This window comes from Hippocampus guttulatus, chromosome 7 (genome assembly GCF_054856545.1).
Source record: "Hippocampus guttulatus isolate MCC_2025c chromosome 7, RoL_Hgut_1.0, whole genome shotgun sequence".
NCBI classification, from domain to species: Eukaryota; Metazoa; Chordata; class Actinopteri; order Syngnathiformes; family Syngnathidae; genus Hippocampus; species Hippocampus guttulatus.
The window spans coordinates 7768314-7790800 of NC_141267.1; the positions used below are offsets into that span (position 1 = coordinate 7768314).

The 22487-nt window shown below is 43.2% G+C and overlaps 1 protein-coding gene and 1 long non-coding RNA gene across 5 annotated transcripts; one reads left to right on the forward strand and one right to left on the reverse strand.

Moving 5' to 3' along the window:
- Window positions 1-83: 83 nt before the first annotated feature.
- On the reverse strand, window positions 84-21179 carry crb1 (crumbs cell polarity complex component 1). 4 transcript variants are annotated; one of them, XM_086114758.1, is made up of 11 exons: window positions 21034-21179; window positions 20864-20962; window positions 18917-19876; window positions 16923-17473; window positions 16267-16432; window positions 13310-14252; window positions 11277-11321; window positions 10601-10723; window positions 7873-7999; window positions 2735-2962; window positions 84-1662 (listed from the first exon to the last, which is right to left on the reverse strand). In XM_086114758.1, exons 3-11 carry the CDS (start codon window positions 19788-19790, stop codon window positions 1444-1446), a joined length of 3276 nt encoding a protein of 1091 aa, XP_085970884.1. In that variant the 5' UTR covers window positions 19791-19876; window positions 20864-20962; window positions 21034-21179; the 3' UTR covers window positions 84-1443. The 4 variants fall into 4 exon arrangements, with proteins under 4 accessions (XP_085970884.1, XP_085970883.1, XP_085970885.1 ...); XM_086114757.1 differs by lacking the exon at window positions 20864-20962; XM_086114759.1 differs by lacking the exons at window positions 2735-2962; window positions 20864-20962.
- On the forward strand, window positions 2945-5559 carry LOC147202123 (uncharacterized). Its single transcript, XR_015101304.1, has 2 exons — window positions 2945-3042; window positions 4978-5559. It is a non-coding gene; the product is annotated as an uncharacterized LOC147202123 (long non-coding RNA).
- Window positions 21180-22487: the final 1308 nt, after the last annotated feature.

Consider the following 22487-nt stretch of genomic DNA (forward strand, 5'->3'; position numbering starts at 1 on the left):
ACACCTGTTTATAATATATTCACACACGCACACACGATACTTGGAGTTTGCATATTTTGTGAATAGAAATGTCGACAATGTGCCAAGTTTCTTCACTATGACTACTGATTAATTTTCTTTTTATTTTATTGTGACAGACACAAAAGGAGCACACAGCAAATTGTCACCTAATTTAACATCGATGGAATAAATTAGCCTTCACCAGTAGATTTTACATACACAAAGGCACAAAATGACAAATTGTTTCAATGTATACATAATGTGGCATCTCAGTTCAGACAAATTATTTCGATGTAAAGACTATTTACCGTATTATGCCTTTAAAGAGCGACTCTAAATCCAATTGCACATATTAGTGCGTGGTGCCATGATGACCCTTAACGAGAGAAAATTATGGATGGATAGTGCGTATGTGTATACAGTGATCCCTCACTTATCGCGGTTATTGGTGACCGAGACCACCCGCGAAAGAGGAAAATCCGCGAAGTAGGTACCCCCCCCCCCCTTTACAGGTATATGTACATGTGTATGAGTATATAATAATATTTATACGGCCAAATTTAATGGTATACATGCATGTAGTTGTAGAAGTAAATGTAGTAATTAACATTACTAATATATTACACATGTATAAGGTGTATAAGTTAGGTTAGTGTATAAATAAATACAGTAAACTTAAACATGAAATATACATGTAGTACTGTATATGTTGCTTTATGTGACTCGCTGTTTTGCTGACTTTGGCTGCCTCTCGCGGACCTTTTGCGGCATTTTTGTTTTTGTTTTTTTGTTTTGTTTTATGAATGCTTTTGCATTCATTTAAAATGCACTGAAAATGCACTGAAACTGCGAAAAGTGAACCGCGAAGTAGCGAGGGATCACTGTAAATCCAGATGCTACTCGAGACTCTGCAGTAAACAATTGTCCTAAAAATGTTTTTGTTTATTTAACACACTACCACTGTGAGATAAAATACTACATTTTCAGCACAGCACGTTGACAGTGTTTTAGAATGTTGCCACAGTTCTACGCATGCACTTGTGACTTTAAAAAAAGGACACTCAAGGTGCTTGACAAGAGTCATTAAATAATAATACATTGCGAACACTGGTTTCCTACTTTTTCCTTAAGACCACTTTGATTAGAACCATTCAGGAGCAACAACAAAAAAAAGTGACAGCAACATGTATTCAATGTGTACAACATGTTGGGAGAGCATTGCTCCGTCTGTCCTCCAAATATAGATTAGACACACAAACTCCATCCATCGTGAGCTGGAATCTATCGAGAATGAAGGCCGCCTAGCGTGGCAGGTGCAGCAAGATGGATGAACGATGTCCCCAAAAAGCTCTTACGATTTTGCAGCATGTGCATCTACAAATGTGAAGGCCTCGCTCCAGGACGCAGGCGTTTCCTCGGTCATCCTCGGATGTTTTCCACTGCTCAGATGAGCCTCTCCATGGGCGTAGGCTGAGTGATGCTCCACATCTCCAGCCGAGAACCGTCCTTCTCCCGCCGGCTGGGGCTGTAGGTCCCGTGGGTGGCTCGGCGGTTCAACGCGACCACCAGTCCGGCCGAAATCAGGATGAGAACCAGCAGCAGGATGACGGACACAAGACTGATGGCCAGTAGCAGGTCAGAGGTCACGCCTTCAGAGGTCAACTAGGGATAATAATAATAATAATACATTTTATTTATGTATTTTTGCGGTCCAATGTTGCTTCACGCCTCCACTTTATCACGTATTTTTCCCCACACAGCAGAGACAATATATGCTTGTGATTATTGTATGCTATCTTTGTATGTGTTGCTGCTTGGCGTGTACAGTTTGAGGGTTTACTGTAACTTAAAAACGGATGCCGCCGTCCAGAAAAATGGCAATTCAGATTTACCCCAGTCAGATTGTCCCAGTTGCGACGTTAAAGCATTCACAACGATGGCTAAATGTGATAAAATGTTTTATTCCTCAAAGCTCATTTTCACCTGCCTTCATAATTTGCTTTATTCGTGTAAATTAAGGAAAATCATATAAGCATTTCATACATTTCACCAAATAACTTAATGCAGGGAGGTTGCGGCATAGCATCACGCCTTCAGTTTAAATCATGTCGTGTTACATAAAGTTCAGTCAAATTCGACATGAATGTAATCATAAATAAAGACATATCAATATATCTCAAGACTCTTTTCAATTGTGTTTTGCCATTCACGGTCTGTGTTTCCATTGGGGTCGCCATTGTCGAGCGACGTCCGATTGAAGCAACTGTGTGAAGACTTTGCGATGTGCGCAGTTCGAGTGTCGCTCCAGCTTCCTGGTCACAGATCGGAAAACTTGACTTGTCTCTTTCATGCTACGTAGCATTATCAAAATTAGCCCGTCGTTGTTTTGTATTCTGTTCGCATTCAGATAGCAGACATTCGTTAGACACAATAACATGATTTGGCTGAGTATTTTTGGTTTTTAAACTATAATGTTTAATTCTCCTTTTGTTTTTTGTGTCAGTTTTACAGCAAATGGCAACCTGGAGTGACAAACAGCTTGAAGCAAGCACCTGATTTTGAGAACTCCTACTCTGAGAACTGTGCTCGTGTGAGTCTTTTTGTTTCCTCAACGACAGTCTCCTATTTCTTGACAGCGAGAGAGTGAAATGATGAACGAGGGTCCACTGTACAAATAAATGCATTGTTTGCTTTTCCCCACACACACGAGCTCTCAGTCCCCCCGAAACCCCACCCGGCGTTCCATGCGCGCAGCCAACGTGATGATGGATGCGTTCCCCGTCTCGGCGGGAGGGCAGCAACCGGCGGAAGCTTCCAGTTGCCTCAGACTCAAACCTCCCCAAGTCTGCCGCCTCTCTCGCAGTTTGGTAACGACCAGAGCCAGCGCCAACGCTATGGCCAGGCCGACCGGACACGGCGCCAGCACGGCAGCCACCCGAGAGCCGTGTGGAGCGCGAGCCGTCTGCGGAGGATCACACACAGTCGCACTCAAGACACTGCCCGATGAACCTATCAGTGTTCGCTCTGCAAACACAATCAGAGGTACGGCACTAAAGAGCTCGCCTAGGCCTTGTTCGGAGGGAAAGGCTGGATCACTTTTGACTATGGGCCGTTTAATGGCCGTGAAATTGTTCTTTCCGTCACACAAACCATAGACAGCTTCAGCATCCGCCGGGGGTGGGAAGTAACAAAGTACAAATACTTTGTTACTTATTCTAATTTTGTAACACGAAGTAATGTAAAAAGTGTTCAGTGTATTTAACACTTTCATGCACCCTGTCGCCTGATAACATGATAAGCATTCCACTGTAGTAACCATTGTCCCTGAAAGGGTTAAGGAGATTTATTTTTTTCGTTGACACAACATGAGACGTGAAACGTGAATTTTCTTCTCCGTACAAGCACTGCATGCATTCAGGAAATGAAAGTGTAAAGTATTTTGTGTCGCGAGAAATGATTTTGTTTGGGTCAAGTTACCAAAATATACAGTGGTGCCTTGAAACACAAGCTGAATCCTTCCACGCTTGTAACTAAAAACACCCGCACACATGAATGCATTCTTGCCCCCTCCCAAAACAACAACAACAAAAAAACACCAAAAATGTTGTTGTTGTAATGGGTTTTTGATATGCATTCTATAGCACTCTCTAATGTCGTTCTTTATAAAGACAAACTAATGACATCATTAAATCAACTGTAAAGCATGAAACAGTTTGTGGCACATTTTTTAACTTTAATTCATTGTGCCGCCCCTTCCGGTGTGCCTGCTTTGGGCACTTGAGGCAGTGTAATACAGACATACTGCGCAGATATTCATTACTCTTTAGTAAGCCACGGTAATATTGCTCGTCCTGTGAACAGGGTGAAGAATATATGCCTGTGAGTGTTATGTTATATTATCTCCTCGGTGCTCCACCGTTTGTGTTTAAATATCTGTTGTTAAAGTGTTGTAACACCGCAACACCAATGCTATTTGTTAGCCAGTCTATGCCATTTTGCAATGTTTGTTAGCTTGAAGCTAAAATGACTTATCTAAAGCCAAGCTACGTGTACAATGTGTACTTTCTTTTGCTTTGTTTAGTTTGTAAGTAAACCACAGCTGGGATGGGCGTTAAACAGCTTTCAACCTGATTTTGAAAAATTGTTCTAGACCTGCTATCGATCTACATCTAAAATTTGTGCTTACTTTTTTAAGTCAAAGCAAAATAATTGGCCGAATGGCTGCTCATATCTCCCAAAAGTCAGGTCCCTCATATTTCAAGACACAAATGTAACGTAGTGACAGCCGCTTTTTTTTTTTTAACTTAATACTACAGCAGGGGTGTCCAAAGTCAGTCCTCAAGGGCCGCTGTCCCGTCTGTTTTCCAGCTTTCCCAGGAGCAACACACCTGATTCAAATAATCAGGATCGTTCTAATGCTGCTTCAGAGCTGGCTGATGATCTGATCATCTGAATCAGGTGTGTTGCAGCCCAGAGAGATGGAAAACAGGCAGGACAGTGGCCCTCCAGGACTGGAGCTGGACATGCCTGTACGACAGTATTTGAAAGCCTCTACTTTTTTGGGAGGAACACATGAGTTGAATTAATACTTTGACTGTCAATTCTAAGAGTATCTTATAAATGAAATGTATTATTATTATTATCTGTACTGAGAACCTTTGCCACCGCCCAAAACACTCAACACCAGATTTCTACTTGTCAATCAGGAGAAATCAAAGCAGGCCATGCAGTAAGCGGCTGATTGTTAACACTCGTTACGTGACAAAACAACGGCACATCGGCTTTCATCAGAAGTTGCTGTTGGTGTTAAGCTGGTCACACTCGAGTGGCAGCTGTCGAAAAAAAAGCTTTTACCAACCCGGTCACTTTACATTCAGCAATCACCATGGAAACACAATTAAAAAAACACAACATTTAACTCCTGCTGCGATGACACTTTTCTCTCCTCTCCTGTCCTCTCCTCTCCTCTCGATACAGCTTCTTTGGAAAGTGCTTACCTGTCACTGTGGCACAGTTTGCTGTCAGAGTGAGTGTGAAACAAGCAAGCCGCCGCAACAGCCGGCAGCCAGCACCCGCCATCAGTCACCCGCTGCCAAACACGCACACACACACACACACACACACACACACACGCGCGCCACATAGATGTCTAACTAACCAGTCTCTGAGGTACATGGCGGGGCCACCCTGAAGCCTGGAAGCAGAGGCAGCGGCAACGCCTCCCTGTTGTCAGCACTATCAACCTGCTTTGTGTGTGTGTGTGTGTGTGTGTGTGTGTGTGTGTGTGTGTGTGTGTGTGTGTGTGTGTGTGTGTGTGTGTGTGTCTGCGTGTGTGTCTGCGTGTGTGTCTGCGTGTGTGTGTGTGTCAGATCAGGTGCCCTCATATGTTCTGGTGAAGCAGACCAAACGTCTGTGAAAGCCACCAGCTCCCTGCTGAAGCTGCACTTCATTTCCAGCTGCTTTTTCGCAGGCAAAGCATATTTCTCCCTTCTCTCACTGGGTGGCCACATGAGTGCAAACCCCCAATTCTTCATAACTAAAACTATTTAACGAAAACTATTTATGGTGTCATGAAACTGTCTGATTACAGAACACACACACACACACACACACACAGCTGCTCGCAATGTGAAAATGGAAAGAGAATGATTAAAAGCGGACAGACAACAAAGCAAACTAATGAGGAAGATTTATTTTATTACTGGTAGACCACATCAATGACAAAGTGATGGTAGCAGAGTTTCTGACATTGACAACATTGACAACAGAAAACAGACGAGCATTGTAGTAGAGTTATGACACTGAGAAAAACACATAAAACGTGAGGGGGAAGAGTGATGAATCAGGTTATGCAAAGGGTTGACCACTGTGGCCCAGTGAATGTAGGCTCCGTCTCAGCGGAGCTGCAAAGAATTTAGATTTAAAATACCTCAAACAGAAAACGTTTGCAGACAAGAAAAAAAAGAAGAGCAAAACAACACATTGTGCAGCTGTCAGTCAATCATTCACTGATGCGGATTCACATCAACAACAAAGTGAGACGTCATGTTGTCTCCCCACCCTTCTCACTGCTTTAGAACTAAAAGATGTCTTTACACCTACGCTGCTCGGAGCGCCCCGGAATTCCAATACAAAAGACTGACAGGATATCCTAAATGGAGAAACATCCCAACAATACACTCTTGCCTCCACCAAGGAGGTTATGTTTGGTTTGGATCATTTCACAGGGTGACATTTTTGGATCTCAAAGTCACCTGTTTTTGTTTTTTTTTTTGGCTGTTGTTTTTTTTTTTTTTTTCTTTTAAATAAAATCCCATGAAGCTTCCAGAAACCCTCCATGGAAAGTAGTTTAGTTGAGACATTTGATACAATAAACGTACCCTCCTGTCATACCTTCAATCTTACTTGACTGTCCCCACAGTAAAGTGCATGCATATCAGAATTCACCCGAGCTTTAATTCAATTGGAGTATTTTAACATGCCCCACCCCCGGCCCGGCTACATTTAAAATATCCAATGTTAACTACATGTAATTAGTACCTATATTCATTAATATTCATTTCAGTGAACTGCCACTCGTTCTTATTGATATGTACAATTTTCCAACTTTTAATCTTCCCAGGATGTTGCAACCCGAAAAACTCAGGTCATAGTGTAGTTTGTTGTTCTTATGTCGGACGTTAATGGTTTGAACTAGATCGACATGTAGAGTGGTATCAACCTTAGATTACATAAACGTGTCTGAAACGGCATTATGACATTTTGGCTCTTTCGTCAACAAGATGACACTCATAATCACTTATGACACATATTGCGTTGATCACTCTGGCTCAGAGTCCGTAAGGGAAGGGATGACGACACAAGTCATCTCGCACTGTGGCAACCTGTGTGTCTCAACCCCAGCTGTCTTTGGGGAGTAGGCGGAGTACACCCTGATCTGGTTGCCAGCCAATCGCAGGGCACACATAGACGAACAACCATTCGTGCTCACAATCACACCTTGGGACAATTTAGAGTGTTCCAGTAACCTGCCATGCATGTTTTTGGAATGTGGGAGAAAACTGGAGTACTTGGAGAAAACCCATGCACGCCCGGGGATAACTTGCAGACTCCACACAGGAAGGCTGGCGTCGTAATCAAACCCACAACCTCTGCACTGTGAGGCCAATGTGCTAACCAACCACCCTGCCGCCCCGAATAATATTGCAGATATTTTATTTACTATATTAATATGCTGTATTTTTTTTTTTTACCATATAGGCCACTTGTTGCTAGCTAACTGACCGTAAGTAGCGCAGGACACCCTTTTCGCCTGATTCAGTGTGTTTTGATGAGACAAAAAAAATGGTCATTTTGCCTTGCAAACTACGATGCGAAATAGCTTTTTTGAGCCTTGTCATGTACAGGATGTTATGCAGTATTTTAAAATGCTGTTTCAAATTAATTGGACTATTCCACTAAAAGCATATAAGTTCCACGTTGTAACTTGGTATGCCTCTGTATTGTACCCCCTCAAAAAACATGATACAAAAATATTTTTATTCACTGCAAGCGGGTGTGCGACCCACTTTTGCATCCCGGTGCACCCTTTGAGTATCACTGCATTATGTGGCGGTCGACTAAAATTGTTCTGCACTGTTGTGTATCGTAACTAAGTGCTCGTAATGATGATTGTGTTAAATAAGGTGCTTGATTGTGAAGGCACAGAAACCTTAACAAATGACAACTTGTCATCGATAAACATGTGCCCCCTCAGTAGTTGTCCCCCCATTCCACCTCGGGCTCATCATCCAGCCTGAGAATGAGGTAGGAGAGCAGCTGAAAGAGGTTCTGCCACAGCAGCACGGCCACGTAAAAGTAAATGTCGCTTACGTCCGTCTGGCATATGTCGCCGGCGTAGCTCATGTCGCATACGCACAGGAACTTGTTGATGAGGTTGCGGCAGTAGCCTCCATTCAGACACGGGTTGGACTTGCACTCGTCCACCTCCTGCTCGCACCTGCAACCGCACATTGCGATGGAGAAACCATTCATAGTTTACAGCCAACATAATCGTTTTTGTTGTATTTCTTCATCATGAAAACGCATACAGAAAAGGTAAAAACAACCAGTAAAAGCAGTAACAGCCATAGATATGAATAGATTGATACGACATGCTCCTTTTAAGCTCCGTGTCAATGGCGATGCTAAGCTAGCATTCATGTTTTCCATTACGTTTGAAGGGGCGCTCTCCCCGGCCAACAAGGCCTCCACGATGATGCTTTTTTTTTTCTCCTCTCGTCTACTAGAAATCCATTTATCTACAAATTATGAGATGAGAGCAGCGCTGCAATCCGGAAGCATGTCATTTACTGGCACTGTGGCAAATTGTGGCCAATTCTGGAGACATACACAACATCATAATGGGCCATGTAGACTGTAAACTATTTTGTGTCTGTTCTGGGGTCCGTTGGTTTGAGGTTTGTGAAATTGAGGTAACACTGTACTTGTATATTTTGCTATTTACAGCGCTGCTGTTTGCAATCACTTCTGCATACAGCATGTAATTATTTATGTACAGTTGCAACGCATGGATGCCCTTATTTTGCACATATGTTGTCTGATGTGGAAAACATTTTAGTCGGAAATTAGTGCGGGGTTACTACGAGAAATTTCTCATATTTTTTTGGATTTACTGGAAGAAGTTTGAATATTGTGGACAACCGAGTTAAAAGTAAGTGAAACACTGAGTACACTCAAAAGACTCACGAACACAGAGTTAAATATTTAAATCATCTTACTTTATTAAATAGCTTTTCTTATAAGGTTACTTTCAATGAAGAACACCAATTTAACTGCAATTTACGTATTACTTAACTCTATAATGCCATTTGTATCATATTTGATACGTGCATTTTCATTATGTAACTCATTCTTTATATTACATGAACTCATCTGTATCAAATTTGATACTGCAGGTTTAAAATATGATTTTCCCCAAATTATCATTTTCAGATGTAATCGACATAATGCTTATCAATGTGATACGACAAATATCTAAAACAACATGATATGGCAAAAATAATTTTGGTGGATTTTATTATAAGGGTTTTAATGAACATCTCAGTTCCCAAAAATCAGATTTTTCTGGCTATGGGTCAGGCATTACAGGGCTAATTACAAATCAAAAGGATTTGAAATGGTGAAATAAAGTACAAAGTAAATTGGCTTTCTTAAAAGTTTCTCTGAATAGTTTCATTCAACCAGGTCACTTTATTATGAGGGCATTGAATCAATGGCAGCTGGACCGTCAAGACCGTCTTGGACGAGGCTTCGTCTCTTATGTGAGCAGGCTTCATCAGTTCATGCTCATAGGCTAAGACAGCGCTAGCCTGAGTGCTGGTGTGGAAACCGACGATTCGTCCGCTAAATTTGAGCCGCCCTGCATTTCAAAAGCATATTCCTGCTTAATTGGTGGTTGGTGGTTCAACCCCTGGCCATTGCGACCATGTCAAAGTGTCCTTGAGCAAGATGCTGAATCCCCATTTCCTCTTGATGCTGCGTCATCAGTAGGCGAACGAGGCAACGGTGTAAGTTCCTCGTTCCACTGCCACGCTGATGATGTCCAATTATACATCTGCACCAAATCGTTCACCCCAACAACCCGCTCCACCCTGTCTGTCTTTCTGATCTCAAATCCTGAATGCAAGCAAACTTTTTCATTCTTAACTGCACTAAATCTCAACTGCTAATAATCGGTCCTACTCACCCAAACAGCCTCCAACTTTAGCCTCACTATCGACAACTCCACCCTGTTACCCTCCTCTCACTGTCGCAACCTTTGGTGTCCTTTTAGATAATAAACTCTCTTTCGACCAACACATCACCCAAATCACCAAGACTGCTTTCTTCCACCTCAAAAACATTTCTCGCCTCCGCCCTTCACTTTCTTTCAACGCCGCTCATACCACGCCTTCATCACCCCCCGCCTTGACTACTGCAATAGCATCCTCTAGAGTACAACCTCCAAACTCCTCAATAAACTGCAGTACATCCAGAATGCCCGCCGCCCGCCTTCTCACCCACTCCCGCACCCGTGATCACTTCACCCCTGTCCTTAAAAACCTCCACTTGTTCCCCGTTGCCAGTGTATTCAGTTTAAACTCCTCCTACTCACCTATGAAGCCGAGCCTTCTCCGTCGCCGCCCCCACCCTCTGGAACTCTACCACAACACATCCGCAACTATACCAATCTAATCCTTCCAATCATTTCTTAAAACTCAACTGTTCCGCAATGCTTTTAACATCTTTTAATCTCTTTAACCCATTTTTGCTTTGTTTTTTTTTTCTTTTTTGGTTTTCTTCTTCAAAAAGTGTTTGTTTTAAATCATGTATACTTTGCTTTAAAGTTTGCATTTTTATCCCGGGTTTTAAACTCTCGTAATGTGTCTTTGAGTACTATGAAAAGCAATTTCAAAATAAATGTATTATTATTATCATTATTAAAGCGCTTTGAGTCCCCGAGGTAGAAAAGTGCTGTATGAGTGACAGCCCATTGACCATTTATTTTTGAAACCTTATCGTAATTCGCGACAAAATTCCAAGTTGGTGTCTGTCATACCGGTGTCCAGCGAAGCCAGGCGGGCAATCACATGACAACTCGCGCTCAGTGCAGTTGCCACCATTGAAGCAAGTGTAGTTTTTGAGGTCATCTCCACACACAGACACAGGAAGCTTGGGCCGCCTAGGAACCGACATGCAGATTAAAAACCAAAACTGACACCAGGCACTTTGTTGTCAAATGTGTCAGCTGGAGCCAGACAAAACAGTCATGTGCGACAGCTTGTATTGTTTGATTCTGTGTTGTAACACACCGGAGAGGCAAAAGAAGCTTACAGCCTGGCCAGTGTAATCAGATTATCAACCTCACGTAACAAAATCTCACGCAGAGGAAAGAAAAGGCCAAACATGTCACCGTGGAGCAGTCAAAATATCTTTTGGTAATGTGGAATTCATCCCTAAATAACAACATTTTTTTTCTCCTCTGCCTTCTTTTTGACAAACGTATACAACTTCGGGACAACAACAATCATTTTTAAACCGCAACTGTCACTCATTCTCGACTGTGGGTATGTGTTTTTAAACAAACAGTGGTGGAGGCAGTGTTAATATTAGCTTTGCTTGGCATTTTGTTGCTCAAAAAAAAAGATGTTGTGCACAGCATTGGAGAAACAAAGGAGGAAACAAACAGGGAGCACCAGAGAAAAAGGTAAAAAAATATATTAAAAAATACTTACATATTTCTGACAACAACGTACCAAGGAATTTCTTCAACCCGTTCGCTGGAGAGGAACACAAGGAAAGATGGGGGAAGGAGGTAGAAAGCGACACAAACAAAACAAAGTCATTTTGATGTAAACTTTACAGCGCGGATGTTCCCCGTGAAGGGAGACGTGCGGCTCCACTTGTCGGGTGGCTTGCTTGCAAAGGTTCTCGTGCACAGGAAAAAAAAAAAAAGAAAATGCAAGGAGCTGCGTGTTTATAGGATAAATGGTTGGCGGCGTTCCCCTGCCTGTTCTCCGAGGCAAACAGGAGATGAGAGGGAAAGAAAGTGCCGCTGTACCAGTGAGACACCGCAGCAGACGAAGACCTTTTCTGGCTGACACTAGAATAGAAATTCATCTTCAGATGAGCTTGCTGCAGGCATCGACAGCCGTGGAGGAATGTTGGCAAGTGTAGCATCTTGTCTGTCTTATGGTGCGGTCCCTCGTCTCCGCAATTTAGCATCGTTTTTTTTTTGTGTGTATTTGTGTGTGTGTGTGTGTGTGTGTGTGCGCGCGTGCGTTTGCTAACTAACCGCACTCCTAAAACTGTTCAGATAGTGACAAAAGTCGTCATTACAGGATGAAATGTTTCCTCTTCCAATCGTTGACGCACAAAGATGGAGTTTGCATCACATTTACAATGATGCGTGGGGAAAAATATCGCGGGACACAATTGAATGCAATCCATTGCAAGAGCCGTAACAAAAACTTAAAACTGCAATCCTGCTTGGAAAGCATCGCCTTTGATTGAGACAGTCAGGGATCATTTGGCAATATGTTAACTCCGAGGTTTTCATGACTTTCACAACTTCATTTTGTGGACGGGTGCAGCATGTGTTTCTTTTGTTGACTTTGTTAAAAAAGAAGCTTACCAGTAGTCAGTACCGTATTGGCCTGAATATAAGACGGTGTTTTTTGCGTTGAAATAAGACTGAAAAAGTGGAGGTCGTCTTATATTCAGGGTCTAGACATTATACCCATTCACGACGCGCCAGATGGCGCCAGATATCAATGAAGCAAATGCTGAACTTGACTCCCCAGGCCAAAGTGAACCCCTGCCACGAAGAATAAAAATAAAAATAGCAGTAGCACGAAGAAGAAAAATAAAAAATAGCAGTAAGAAGGAAAAGAGAAGAAAATAATAGAAGAGATAACAGAAAATGGAGAAATATAGTGACAATCTGGAGAAAAGTGGGTCGAAGATCGGCCAGGTTAACCGGCAGCTGAGGAGAAATCATGATGTAATTTACATTTCAAAAACCAGAAGCCATTCATTTACAAATGTGATTGCGCTTTAGATTTGAATGAGGCAAAATAACACGCTTTTTCTCTCAAATATATTGTTATAATCATTTGTTTCAGATGTACTGTAATTATTTTCTGTATAAAAATTAATTTGGTGTTCAAAAAGTCTTTTTTCAAACTTGAGTCTTGAAAATGAGGGGGTCGTCTTATAATCAGGGCCGTCTTATATTTGGGCCAATACGTTAATTTCCTTCATTCATGATGATGAAAAAAATCAAGTGGCACATTTTTGACATATTCGGGAGATAGATATCTCCAGTATGATGATCCAAACCCAAATGAACATTTTTTTTGGCCTTCGCGGAGGTCTGTGTGAAAAATGTTCCATTCTAGTGTAACTAGATAAAGTAAACCCTAAAGAAGGAGCAGCTCTCAGTCTGCGATCGTTTCACCGTGACTCTGACTTTGCAGCTCAGAAACATGATAACAATGATTTCTAGGAAGCTCTGTAGTGTATCACTGCCAAAGGAAGAAATCTGATGGATGTCTCATGTGTACTCTGCTCTTTCTAGTTCATTTCTCTTTGGGGGAACAATTTGGGGTTTTCTGGTACTGTGCCCTTTTGCTCATCATTTTCATTTTTTAAAAAATGCTCCAGTTTTGGCTGTTACCAATTGTGCCAGTGCACCCCTAAGAAGGAACTGGTGAATGAACAACTGCATTGATGCGTCTTTTTTTTTATTTGGCCAGGCTGAACTTACTTGCAGAGAGGTCCGGTGTAGTTTTCAGCACACAGACAGGCATAGCTGTCAGGTCCATGCAGGCAGGTGCCTCCATGTGCACACAGATGGTTTTCACAGCTATCGACCTCTTCCTCACAGACCACCCCTGTGTATCCGAGTTCGCAAGAGCACTCGTAGCTCAGCCCCTTGATGCTGCAGTTGCCGTGGAGGCAAGGACCGGAGGCGCAGGTGTCAATGAAGAAGCCGCAGTGCCTCCCTGCCCAGCCCTCAGCGCAGCTGCAGTTGTAGGAGTTAAATAAGTCCTGGCACTCCCCTCCATTCAAGCACGGGTCGGGCGTGCATACGGACGCCCCGCTGCAACCGACCAGCGGAGGATTGAGGGACATCTGGATGAATTTCTCCTCCTGCAAGCGTGGAAGGTTCACCTGAGAAGAGTTGAAGTAAGGCAGCGCAATCCCGCCCATCTCCACCGTGCCCAGACACCCTGCCAGTGACCAACCGACGTCAGGCGCCAAACCTCCCAGGAAGATGTCTACTCCCTTCCTGAGGAAGTCCAGATTGCCCCCTTGACCACTGGAGGTGACGGCTTCATCTACTTCATCATCCAGCACCAGAGTCCACTGAGACATATTAGCCCACGGTGCCGTCATAAACAAGTGGACATTGTGCCACTCGCCGTCACTGACAGGTCTCATGCTATTGAGGCTGATTGTGGACTCCCCTCGCTCGTCTTCCCCCGACACTCCTGCATCTCTGGTGGAGCTCTGAAGCTCCATAAAGAGGAAGCCATCCTGGACAGAGAGGGTGACGAAGGCAGGGCCCTTCTCGGCATGGAGGATGGCTGCGCTGCGTTTCCGAGTGCGCAAGTTCACCGAGAGGTTGGTTAGGTTGCGTAATATGTGTCCATTTCCTCGATAGACCAGCACAGTGCTGTCATTCAAGAAAGTGGCATTGGAGTAACCTAGGATGGCATGAAAACACACATGAGCTACTACATGGCACTTTGAAACACCATTTAGGAACCTTATTTGAGGTTATTTTTAGTCGGATAACTTTTATTTGCATTTATGCATTTAGTTTAGAGAGCAACATACTGTATGTACGTACCAATGGTTCAGCCAAAATTGAGCATTTTCCTCTTTCGATCAAAGTAAAGTAAAGCAAAGCCCCGATTATCAGATATGTCTTTGTAAGACTATGCTGTGTACTTTTCCTTTCAGGTCTGCATGGCAAACGGTCGAGCCAATAATCGCTAATGTTACACCAAGCGCAGTCAACACCAAGTTTGGCTCAGTCACGAACTGATTGTGACATGGAACAGCACAATCTCTGCTAAAAGAAAGAGGGAAAAAAAGCATGTTTTTTTTTCCAGCACGGTTTATGCTTTTTTTTTTTCTTTTATAGCTGATATCCAATTAGGAAGCTTGCTGAAGCTTGCCAACTGGTTGTTTTGAGTATTTGTCTCATGTGTCTCCCAAGTCATTTCCTAAAATAACGACACTTTCTTCGTATTTTCCTACAGTCTGGCTGCCATGTAGCACCATGCCGCCTTTCATTGGTCAATCTTGGTATTATGACATGCCCTGCGATTGGCTGGCAACCGGTTCAGGGTGTCCCCCGCCTACTGCCCAAAGACAGCTGGGATGGGCTCCAAGCACGCCCCGTGCCCCTTGTGAGGATAAAGCGGATCGGAAAATGAATGAATGAATGGTATTATGACACACATCTGCTGAGTTGGAGTAAGACCACGCTTGCCGATTTTTTCCTTGTCATGTGTGAGGTCTCTCGCACTATAAAAATCTGTTAAATGTGATCTGCGTGTACCTTGTATCTTTAGTGAGCACGATGAGGCCGACGTGCTAACCAGTCGAGCTTTGTTTTAGATGACCAATAATACGACGGCGTTTCCTGCCGTTCTCCTGCTTTGTTGCCTTGCATTTGGGTCCACTGCACTTATGACTTTAAAGCAGGGGTGTCAAAATCATTTTTGCCGCGGGCCACATTGTAGTTACGGTTTGCCTTGGAGGGCCGTTATGAATTTTGGGAAACCATATAAATGTTTAATCACCTCCACATATTATTCAGACTTTAGCAAGCATCATGGATTTTGACATGCTTGATTTGCTTTCGCGGGCCACATAAAATGATGTGGCGGGCCAGATCTGGCCCCCAGGCCTTGACTTTGGCACCTGACAGCATGAAATGTGACAGTCAGTAGAACTACATGTGACCCAGGCAATCTATGATAATTTAGGGTAAAACCGATGTCATGAGATACCGTATACAGTAACAGCATATGATACATTTTATAACACACAATATACATCCACCTGTCCATGATTGGATCCGCTTATCCTCACAAGGGTGGTGGGTGTGACCGAAAACACATAAATATACAAATGTATTTTGCAAGTATGTGGGGGTCCAATGCCTTGTGGCTTTTCCCACAATGAGACTAACACAGAATCATCCAACCTCAATTTTCACTACATATCAACACTGTCTGGTGAAAATCATCTAATGTCCATTTTTGACATTTTTGTTAACTTTGTATGTTAATGTGATGTCAGTGTATCAGAATGAACATTTAATGTATAAAAAAAACTACGACAATGTTTTTTTTCACAGTACAGTAACTATATGCAACGAACAAATGTGGCCAAAATCAGATCAGAATTCCAAAATCCTCCAATGAATTAGCGACTCAATTAGTTTACGTGATTGATTAGTTAACACCTGAACACCCTACTGTGTTACAAATTCTTCCTTGACAAATAAAATAAATTGACACTGTTAGAGAGGTATTGTTGTACCAATAGGATTATTGGAGTTTACACTTGCGGATAATCATCATACTGAGAACTGTTCGGAACACTTTGAGTCCAATGTTGTGGCATGTGAGTTCACAAAACCACATAACTGTCTTTTGCATGGAATGGAATGAATCTTAGCATCCGGCTGGTGGCTTTACTTACATTCATATCCTTGGTTGAGAATCTTGCACTCAGCGTCTGCGGGGCACGGCGACAATTCGCACCATCTGACATCTTCACAGTGTCGCCCTCCTGTGCTGGGTGGGCACGTGCATGTGAAATCGTCCCACATGTTGTAACACATGCCGCCGTTTAGACACGGGTTCCTCTGAAGAAGAGACATGATAAAAGTGGGGCCGTGTCAGCTCGTTTTGAAAACTTAGTATTCGCCATGAAATGCAACTAAAGTCCAATATGCCTGTACCTTGAATTGTGAGTTTGATTCCGTGACCAAGCTATAACTCATTTTGCTCGGATACAAATCACAACTGCAAGTATGCAGGGGTCAACTGTACTCTTAAAGGGGGAGTCAACCCCAAAATCTTCTTGAAAATAATATGTTCTATGTGCCTACACTGGTCTAAACAGGGCATTCTGATTCATATTGCCTTTGTGGACTTTACTGCTGAAGTCATTTTCCACAAACGTAATATTAATCCGAATGACGTGTTTACACTAATAGGGGTAGATAGAACATCATCTTATCAAGAACATTTGGGGCTTGACTACCCCTTTAAGTCAAGATTTTACTCAGAGTGTAATTTTTTCAAAACGCAGTTAATGAAAGGTAATAAAAGGAGTCCAGGTGTTCCCCTTACGCTGCAAATGTTGTCTCCAGAGCAGCCAGCGGTCACATTCTCCATGACTTGCAAAGGGAACGTTGTCACTGAAGTGTCCAAACCAAAAAACTGCAGCCTCCTGTCATTTATCCGCAAGTCTTGGATGCATCCTTTAAAAGGTCCCCCCCAAGCTGCAGTGGACCCGCCCTTCAGCAGACCTCCAACGTAGACGATGTCTCCTGCTTGAACCCCATCTGTCCTGGACTCCACCTCAGCTTGTTTGTGAGCATCCACGTGCAGCGTCATTTGCCCCTTCACCACCTCCACATTCACAAAGTGAACTTCACCGTCATTGACCGCGCTCTCGCCCCTCAGGCTCTTGACGTTCCCGAGCTGAGTCGTGACCACTCCGTCCTCCAGCCACACGCGCAGGTACTGCGTGCTGCTGTTGCCCACAGCAAGCAGGAGGCCACCCGGCTTCCGTGTACGCAGGAAGAGAGACATTGAGAGGCCCTGACTGAGGTCATCTGTGACGTTGAAGGCAGCGAAACTGAGTGAGTCTTCGCTCCCGAAGCGTGCAGTCACATATTCTGAAGGTGAGGAAAAAGACAAGGCAAATTGTACCTTCATTGTAGTGAGCGGAAACAGACCTACTTGTACATTTGTAATCTAAATTCAAATACTTGTTCCATTACAGTAAATTGTGTTAATACAGTCCGAACATTTCGTAGCGTTTCTCTTTTGTGCATTGCTACCTGTACATCAGAGGCAATTGCTCTAAGACTGCAAGGGAAGCTCAGCTTCCCCTAAAATGTCAAAAAGTAAGTGATCAAATATATGGGTGGACGTACAATTGTGTGGACATGTCATTGACTAAATATGCGCTACAATGCACTCAACCTTTGTTCTGAATCAGCTTCTTATTACTGGTTACGACGCGACTCTCTTCTCATTCATTCCCGCGGCTTCACTGTGCTTGTGCTTTAAACTGTGTGGATGCTGAGCGTCTAGAGAGTTCAGGGTAGGTTGTCCCAATGCATTAAAAGGAGACGAGTCATTGGATAAATGCTTGTTTTGGCCCGCCCATTGGACGCTCAGCATCTCTGGGAGTCTATGGGCAGTGGGCGTGTATCGGCCGGCCAGGACGCTGAGCTTTTCTGCATGATGATTGGATGATCTGTCTGAGGCTGTATCTCCTTTTGATTGACAGCGAAATGAGCCAATCACAGATCTTTCGGTGTAGGCATCCGTGGGAGCAATTTTCAATTCTCACTCTGTTCTGAGTTGAATTGGAGATTTCTAATCATTTTAGCGACACTCTCTTTGTTGAAAACGACTAGCGACAGATTCATATTCTGGTGTGTTTTATTTTAGTTGCTTGTGTTAGCAGACTGATGTATATCACCACAGTTAAGACCCTGGAAAAGACGCTTTGTTGGTATGACAGGGTCACAGATCATTTTCTTGAAAAGGAACAGAGAGTTGAATTCACGTATAAATAAACGGACACATTTTATGATGTAGGCCGAAATTGAGCTACCCCCTCCTTGACAGACCAGCATCCGCCACTGCTGTACATATATACCGGTGTGTGTGTGTGTGTGTATATATATACTGTGTATATATATATATAAAATGTAGAGTAGTTTGAAGTGGTGTTTATAAAGCTACATGGGACAGCTCTCTCCACCAGACTGGAGTAATAAACATTGCGATAAATGAATTGCAATAAACTTGAGTTGTAGTGGCCGGTGTGTGCGGTTCTGAAATGTATGAGGGGCCCTCAGGGACATAATTCATGATAACTTCTCATGCGTATGACTATTGTTGAAATACTCTCATGGAATGATTGAAACACTCACACTGTCAGTGTCAGTAGTGTGTATGACAATCTTTGAGTAGTTTGTGTGAGCAAAAAAAATCGGTAGTGTGAGTGTTTTAGTCGTGAGTCTGAGCCCTCCAGTCGTGCGTGAGAGGATTTCTGGAGTCATCCTGAATTTTGTCATTGACCACCCCTTCATGTAAAAACGTACCCTCTTCACAGTCTTGGCCCTGGTAAGGCCTTGGACACAGGCACTGGTAGCTCTGCCACAAGTTGACACACAGCCCATTGTTTTGGCAAGGCACATCCAAGCAGCGGTCCCGGTGGCTGCAGCCAGGAGAAACGTTCACTGCAGAGTCGCTCAGCCACTCCTCCGGGACAATCAGTTGCCAGTCCACCAAGACATCCCGCATGCAACCAATGAATGGCGGAAGTGAGGAGTCCTCGCTTGAGTCCTTTCGCACCCCTCCAATGAAGGTGTTCTGAGGGGGCGACACCAGGCCATCCAAGTGATTTGGGACTGGAGCCACCTTATAGCACAACTGCCTCTCACATTTTGCCACCGCATCATTCAAGAGTCTCAGACTGAGCACCCGGTTTGTGAGCACTGCCTCTACACTATGCCATTCTCCATCGGTGACTGTGTGGGACAGCTCCAAAGCCCCAATTCGACTCTGCACTTGGAGCCCGGCGACAGCTTGCCTTCTAAGTGTGAGGTGAAGCTGCCCCCCTTGCAGCTCCAGGCTCAGCAACAGGCCCCGAATGCTCCGCTGGAACAATATAGCCCTGGGAAGAGCGGTCTTGAAGCTGAGGGTGATATTGCAAGAGATTTCAGCGTCCACAAAGGGGCTCTGTAGCAGAAGGTAGCCGCTACGTTCAAATGAGAAGGTGGTGGGGGTCTTGCAGAGGGGGCCGGTGTATCCGGGTGAGCAGGAGCATGTGTAGCCGTGAGTTTCGTCCAGCAGGAAGGGATTGCAGGAGCCTTGGTTCTGGCACTCGTGGCCGTCACAACCCACCAGCCGAACATCGCAGTTTGCACCTCCATAAAGGTAGGGTTTACTACGCTGTTTGCTGCAGTGACACATGTACCCCCCATTGTGGTTCTCACACCTCCCCCCATTCAGACATGGACTGGGATCACAGTGGTCTCTGAGCTCCTGGCAGAGAGAACCTGTTGAAATAATTAAATCGCAGGAATTTAGCAGAAAAAACGCATATCATGACAGTGTAAAAGTAGACTATTTTCCCACAACTTATTTTTTATTTTTTTAACATTCCAAGGACTCAAGGCCATTGTATTATCTTCAATTAACGTCACTTTCCGAAAATGATAACCAAAGTTTTTTTTTCCCCAGAACACACGAAAAACGCAACCAAATACTGATTATATTATATTTAGGAGTACTGCCATTTCATTTCAGGGTTAGAATTGAAAAATCTGTTTCACGTAGAACATAGACGATTTTAGCAGGGCTGGCCGCAGCATCCTGGGGGACATGTTTTGGCAACAAAAAAAACAACAACAACAAAAAACATCATTTTTGGCCAAATATGACTTAGGCTGTTGTTTTAAGAGTGTAACGAACAAACACACAAGCCAATAATAAAAACAAAACAATTCACCGCAAAACCTGCCAACTTTTGGACTAAATTGAACACATTTTGTCCAAAATTCTACAAAAACAGTCAAACCAGTTGAAACACCGGAAATGTAAATACAGCACTGTGACATTGCGGACGGTAAAACACACTTATAACCATTTAAATGTCACTTTTTCAAACACATACAAAAGAATAATTTTCTAGAATGCTAAGCTTTTAAACGTGCATTTTGAGCCACAAAATAATATAATGTAAATTCAATATAAATATTTCCATTACGTTAAAAAGTAAGTCACACATAGACGAATATGCCTGGTACAAGTTACAGTCGTACAAGTAGAAAAAGTGCCTTCAACATTGGACATTTACCTTTTGCTTTATCACACTCTTTGTTTGACTTATCACAGACTCCTCTCAAAGTGATTCTATTGCTTCAACCGATATAAAACTAAAACTAAACAATACCACCGGGTTTTCAACCAGCTCTCCATGTTGATGTCCATATCTTCACATTCCCGAGAATAACCACACTTAACTAGCCCACGCGATTACTTACCTCTCCTATGATCTGTATTATCCACTTAACATTGCTTTTCTTGAATGTGTTTACAGACTTTTTTTTTTTTTAATCCTTGCCCTACAGCCATAGCACTTACTATAAGAAAGAGAGACAACAAAAAAGGTGAACAGATGCTACCCTACACTTCACCCAATTATTACCGTTACCTGATCGAAGCAACAGAATTGCCCATATCCATGGTGTGTGTATCCACATCATGCCGTCACTCTTTCCCCCAGAGATGCCCCAAACGTGTCTAAGTGCACCATATTAGTGTGAGTGGACACAGGCTGTCGCAATAGAGGTCTGCTCCTTGTCTGCTTCTATGCACCCGTGCAGAGCTGACTAGGTGGAGACCGGCAAAGGCAGATCCTGGGGATTACACTAATACTATTTGGCCACCTTCTTGAGTCAGTGCCACTGGGAGGGAGTCCATTTTAGAACATACAGTAACACTATCCGTGGCGACTCACAGACTAACTTACCGTCATTGCAAAATCAAGTTTTGTGTAAACCGGAATAAAAATAATCTGCTTTTGTAACCCAAAAGTAATACTCAAGGCACATGGTCTTAAACAAGTCTGTGAACGACGCACCAACAATATCCTGTAGGAATTTATCAAAACATTCCATGTACCGGTATATTTTGTCCACCGCGGTCTCACACAGTGTAAATATGTGATATACTGTATTAGATGTTATTTTTTAAAGTTTGGAATGCTTTTTTTTTTACCTTCCTAAGCATCCAAAGTAGTATTACATAACCCGATGTTTATCTTATTCCTTACCCTGTGCATACACTGCTTATTGTCACAATACAATGCTTCGGCACTGTATGTGTCAGCCAAGGTTGCCAAAGGCTCAGGATACCACTGACACCATCAGTCAAACCCACTGACACGCTGAAATAACCGCAGCGGATTCGTCAGAATAGACTACCTGTTGTTCCTGGAGGACAGCTGCAGATGTAGCCTGCAGCGTGCTGTGGGTCGTAGCGTTCAGGTAGCAGTGGTTCGATGCCAAAAAGGACGTGCCATGACCTCTCGATGCAGCGGCCCCCGTTCAAACACGGGTTACTGCCACACTCATTGATGTCTATTTCACATAGTGTACCCTCAAACCCTGAAATGAAGACGCAAAATAAGGATGTTATCAACAGCATATACAGTACCAATAGGTAGATACCAAAAGATGTGTCGAGCTAGCACCGGGGTCGGCAACCCAAAATGTTGAAAGAGCCATATAGGACAAAAAACAAACAAAAAACAAATATGTCTGGAGCCGTAAAAAAATAAAAGCCTTCTATAAAACTTACAATGAAGGAAACACATGCTGTATGTATGTAGGAGACTGGACTGTCTCAGAATTGTTTATGTTATTCATTCCTTTGTTGTGTGTTCACAAACGCCCCCATAGAATTTATTTTATAATTTCCTCGCTTGATTTTTTTTTTTGTTTTGGTGCATTATTTTCGCTTTTCTTATTGTCAGTGAAGTGATCATTAATTTCCGTTTTTCTCAGGCTGTCTTTGAACGCCTCTTGAGTCAAACGAGAAGAGAGAAGGCACGGAGTCGGACGCAGACGTGTCTGTTTGTCGAGACTGTTAAAAGCATAAATAAAG

Excerpts from the sequence above, each read along its gene's own strand:
- crb1 (XM_086114757.1), bottom strand. The coding sequence starts at position 21,085 with ATGATGTGGATACACACACCATGGATATGGGCAATTCTGTTGCTTCGA. Across the intron at positions 19,877-21,033 it reads AATTCTGTTGCTTCGATCAG|GTTCTCTCTGCCAGGAGCTC; the intron begins GTAACGGTAATA and ends TTATTTCAACAG. Across the intron at positions 2,963-7,872 it reads GCGACATATGCCAGACGGAC|ACGGCTCGCGCTCCACACGG; the intron begins GTAAGCGACATT and ends GATCCTCCGCAG.